General features: G+C 37.2%; 1 protein-coding gene across 1 annotated transcript in view; it reads left to right on the top strand.

Moving 5' to 3' along the window:
• LOC105619150 (high mobility group protein DSP1-like) overlaps nucleotides 1-5,235 on the top strand; it is a gene marked incomplete at its 5' end in the record, with an annotated part of 10,529 nt that continues 5,294 nt past the window's right edge. The window contains one exon of the mRNA XM_012200680.1: nucleotides 1-166. Within this exon, the coding sequence (XP_012056070.1) occupies nucleotides 1-166 (166 nt within the window). The remainder of the gene's footprint in view (nucleotides 167-5,235) is intronic.

Genomic DNA, 5,235 nt, shown 5'->3' with positions numbered 1-5,235 from the left:
CCGCCCGGCGTACAGTGGTGGTATCCAGGCGGAGTCATGGACGCTGCCGCACAGAACAACCTGCACCAGCAGTTGCAGGGCCAGCAGCAACAACAGCAGCCGCAGCAGCAACATCTCTCGCCCATTACCACGCAAACGTCCACGCCCCCCGTTATGTCCCCGGTATGTTACGAAGTACGAGTAACCGTACCCTCGCGCCTCGAGAAGAAAGAAAAAGTAACATCTCCCTTTTCGCGCGCGCGAGATGACGGTTTCTTTTCCCGCGTTCTTGGCAAGCGGCGCCAAAGTCTTCTCCCTACCCCCCCCCTTTTTTTTAACATTTGCGCTTCCTTTAGGCATTTTATAAATGCTTTTGCGTTACCGGATGTCCGCATTTTGATTACGAAGATCTTAGATATTCGCGTCGAGTTTCAAGGTGACACAAATAGATAAGACAATAAAAAGACTGAACTCAATGTTCGCGAGTCGCCATTGTTCAAAATTGGGAAACAATTAAAAATTGTTGCGTGAGTGTAAATTCGTATAAGAAAAAGATCGTTTCTCTGTCGCTCGCAAATTGAATCTCCATTCGATCTAAGAAACGACCATCCGGTAACGGATTGGCGTTTATGCGACGCCTTTGTACCACGTTGTAGTAGTAGATACGTAGGCCGAAACGCGACGACCTCGCTCTTCACCCCTCTGTCCCCCTCGTTCCCCCTGCTCGCCGGTCTTTCGGCCACTTTCGCGCGCTCGGCGAGCGAGCGAGCGAACGGACGGACGAGCGAGCGGGTGGCTGTAATACGAAGACAGAGAGATATAGCCGGTTCGACCAGGTGGCCATGCGGCCAGTTTTGACAACTTTTCCGAACGCCTTCAGTAAAATACACGGCAGAGTCCGTTCATTTTAACGATCTCACTCTTTATGCTTCAGATACTTTTACTGATGCCCGTCTCTACCATGTAGTTTAATTTTAATCTCGGTTCAATAACCCTTCATTTTTTCTCTCTAGTTGAAAATTAGAAAAAGATGAAAAGCAAGTTAAACCGTGGTTAAAGTTAATAAAATTTATACTGGTAAAAATGGACATGAGTTTGTTATATAATTTAAATATCCCAAATATATATATATAATTTTAATTATAAAGTTATAAAATAATTTGTCTGGAGTAACACGCGCGCGCGCGCTCGCGATTTATAAGGCGCAAGAAATATACCAAGAAAATTCCCAAATATGATTTCGCATTCGCTGCACGCAAGTTGATTTTTTTCATACGATATATAATTTTTCATGAAAGATTTCTTTCTCTGTCTCTCTTTCTGCTTGTCTTTTTGCCAATCTGACGGAGAGCTTTGTCTGATTTTGTCCGTCGTTTCTTCTATCTCATTATAGTGTTCAGTTGTTCGAATTTTCACAATTATTGGAAAATGCAGTTCGAACATGCAAACTTTTATTTGAGCATCAACGAATCTTGACAATCTTGATTAATCTTTAATTAGTGAAGTGCCTTCGACGATTTCAACGAAATACATTTACTTCATTCGTGGATCAATTCTCTGTATATATTATCCATATTTCTTTTGATATTTGGTAAATTTATATCCCATTTTAAATTAAAAATATCGAATATGATGGGTTTTACCTGGGATGAACCCGCCTCGCTGCTTGCGCCTCGAAGATATGTTAAGGAATTAAGATCTTCAGCGGCGATAGGCCCAGGTATCGAGAGAAAAGTTAGGTATATCCCTTTAGTTGTACTTGGGGTAGGCTTTGATAGGCAACGACGAGGCGATCCGGGAACGTGATTGCGATAATTGTGATAAAAGGTATATGCATGGTGTTTGTATCCTTCGTTTTCTTCGGTGTCGTCTCATATGCGTATAAAGACATGGAAACACTGTATTCCTATAGAAATTCCGCTTATCATCTCTTGTGTTAACGATTTTGCAGTAAAAAGAAGGAAATGTTATTGGAGAGAGGTATATAATTTGTTTCGGTGCATATATTGATCGATTTTCACCGATCGCCGACAACGATAATCTCGGTAACTGGATTTTTTATCTGTATAGAAGAGAGGAAAGGAATTTAGAAATACATAAAAAAGAAACGTAATTTTTTTTTGTAACACAACTTCGTAATGACGAGTTAAATAGAACAAATTCGTACAAATTCGAACGAATTATCTTGTATACGGGGTATTTCAATTAATCGCATTCCTTTAATGCTATAGATTCTTTAGATAATTTCGAGCTGATTTTTCCCCGATGTAAATTCTGTAATCTTTTCTATGAAGAAAATTCCAAAGACTTTAATAAAGCTTCCTAAAGTATTCGCTCGTTTTAACGTTTTCGGAAAAGGCAAACGACCGATTAATCGGTCGGCTCTTTTGCCTGCTTCGTCGGCTCGACAAGATTCGCGATTGCATGCGGATTTGGATGGATGGGATGGAGAGACGGAACCCTTGAGATCCTCTTTCGGTTATCTCGTGCGAATCAAAAGGGATTTCGTGTCGTGTAAAGCTATTCTGTGAGATATTGAATACGCGAAAAAAAAAACATTGTGATACACATTAGCTTTGTTTTCTGTAACTAGTATATTTTCGGAACTCAAAAAAGTGAAATAGATGATATACATTTGATATTTGGCGACAGCGAGGAAGAAAGTTCCAGTGCAGGAATAAAAACAGGTTTAACGTGAGAGAAAGAAAGAGACAGATTCGGGTGATTCTTCGTTTCATAATTCGAGTACGCATATATAGAGCTGAGAAGCAATTCCGATTGTCATCGTATCCCAATGTCTGGTTGATTGGGCATGGATTTTCGCGCGTTCCTGTCCCGACTCACGCGCGCGGTTTTCATCCCGTCGCGTCCGTCCGTCCGTTCGTCTGTTCGTCCGTCCGTCCGTCCATCCGTACGTACGTACATCCGCCGTCCGCTATTGATTCCGGGTTTCGTGCGGCCTTCTTCATAAGTGCGTTCGCGTTCAGCAAGTCCGGCCGCGCTTGCCGATTGATATTATCGCGTTCTTTCTCGTTGCTCGTTTCGCGATTTCGCATTAGCACTAAGTGTCAAGAGATCTGTTCTTTTTAATTGTCCTCTTCCCCTCTTTTTTGCTCTCCAAGCACGCATTCGGTTGTCGTGTGTGGCGAGAAAAGAGGGGAGAGGAAGGTCAAAGGAGAACGCAGATATTGCAACTGAACGGAACAGATCGAAAAATTTGTCAAATACAAGGGAACAGAAATACTCCCTAATTGATCTCACAGACGCTTCATGCTCTCCTTCGTTTTAGGTTGTTTGTTTAGTTTACATTGATCGAGACTGCTCAGATTTGAAATTTAGATTTCGAGAATATTGGAAAGATTTATATGCATATATTTACATGAGAAAGTACACGGAAAGAATAATTTTGCTGAAACATTAAACGTTTAGCTATGATATGTGAATTTCAAAAACTTTCTCATTTTTCAATTGAAAAATAAAGTTTTTGTGACTTTCATATCAATCAAATTATGATTATTCATATAAAACATTTCTTTCAGATCTACAGATTTGAAAGTAATTTTGTTGGATCGTTAAAATAATTATGTAGGAAATTCCAGCATAACGAGCAATGCTGCAAAAAAATTTGGTATTCTAGTCAGTTTGTACGTCCTATGTAATTATTATGATAAAATTATTTTTAAATTTGTAGCTAGTTAAATTTTTAGATACTTTAGCAAAACCGTTCTTTTTGCTAAGTGAATGTTCGAAATAAAAAGAGATTATTTTTTTATAATAGAAGGAAAATCATGGCTTTACCATTTTTAAATGATAATTAATAGTGTTTAATTAAAAACATTTTTTCTTTTCATAAAATTTCCATTTATATTATGTTAGCTTTTTAATCGATTACGTCACGATGTACAGTTACACAAATGGTCTTTTCTGGAAAAAAACGTCAGATCCCTTTTCTGTGAATTTGATAGGTATCCGAGATTGCCATCTTCTTCTAGCAATCTCTCGATCTTGATCATTGACATTTGATATTGACAGTGATATTGAAGTCACATGTAATTTTTTTCTCATCGTTAATGAATAATCGGAGCTTATAATAGTGCGACGAAAGCGGAATCCTGTTCCGGAATATATGTTAAACTACATATGAAAGTTCACGTATGAAAGTTTGTGATGATGAATGATCGGACCGATTACGCACTTTCGAAATAATAATGCTCGAAAGGAGCGACGTAATTTACAAGTTTTCACAATATCTCAGCCTGAAACTTTAAACATTTTTCGTTAAAAGTTCCATGAAGTAATAAAATTTAGTTTGAAGTAGAAGGTAATAATGTGTAAATAGAGTCGGATTTTGATTTTCCATCGAAAAGTTATGTCACTTTAATGAATGAAGCAACTTGTTCCGAATCTATCTACAAAGTTAAATTATTTAATATTTACATAAAATCACCAAAATATTACTTAGAGAAATGAAAAATTATTTTTTTATATTAACGATTTAAAATATATATTGAATGATCTTTTTTAGACTGTTCGACTTCATGTAATATGCTGACAAACGAAGAGTGTTTCACTTCTTTCTTATTCGCTCGGCCCGGTTTCTCATGCGCGTATATGTTTTTTTTAATTAAAACGATTTCTAAACTTTATACCCGCCCACAATTGTGCAGTATCGAACCGTTATCAAAACTCACGTATCACTGACACAATTTATGCTTTAATTAACAAATACGTAGTAATGATCCTCGATATAAGTATATTTAGAGTTTAGTGTACCCACGTTTGTGGGTATTCAGGAATTCTGTAGTAAAAAGATTAATGGCTTGTGTGTGTCTATTTGAGAGAGCTGCAGTCGAGAGTCACTCTCAAGAGTCATACAAATGGACACTGTACTGAAAAGTATACTGTAGAGTTACTTTCTTACTTACACTTTTACTCTCTTTACATCCGAGAGTCACTCACGAGTAAATCTCAAGATAATACTTTGTAAGTATGATTCTTAATACTTAACATTTGTCTCAAATGGACACAACAATAATTTTTGACGAGAGAATGATAGACAAACACCAAGTACTAGTATTTGATTCTGATTATCGAAACCAGATTGTTAAATTACTTTAATTTCTTCATAATTTTTTAACTATTTATAAAGAAAAGCTAATATGAAGGAACAAATTTATAGTATGGAGTAAATCAATAAATATTTCTAATGTTAGAAAAATGCGCAGAACGCATGCTTTCGATTGTTCTACTTAAAAT

The sequence above is a fragment of the Atta cephalotes genome (assembly GCF_000143395.1).
Source record: "Atta cephalotes unplaced genomic scaffold scaffold00019, whole genome shotgun sequence".
In the NCBI taxonomy this organism is placed as follows: Eukaryota; Metazoa; Arthropoda; class Insecta; order Hymenoptera; family Formicidae; genus Atta; species Atta cephalotes.
The sequence above is the reverse complement of the archived record's forward strand: the minus strand, read 5'-3'. Positions and strand labels throughout refer to the sequence as shown.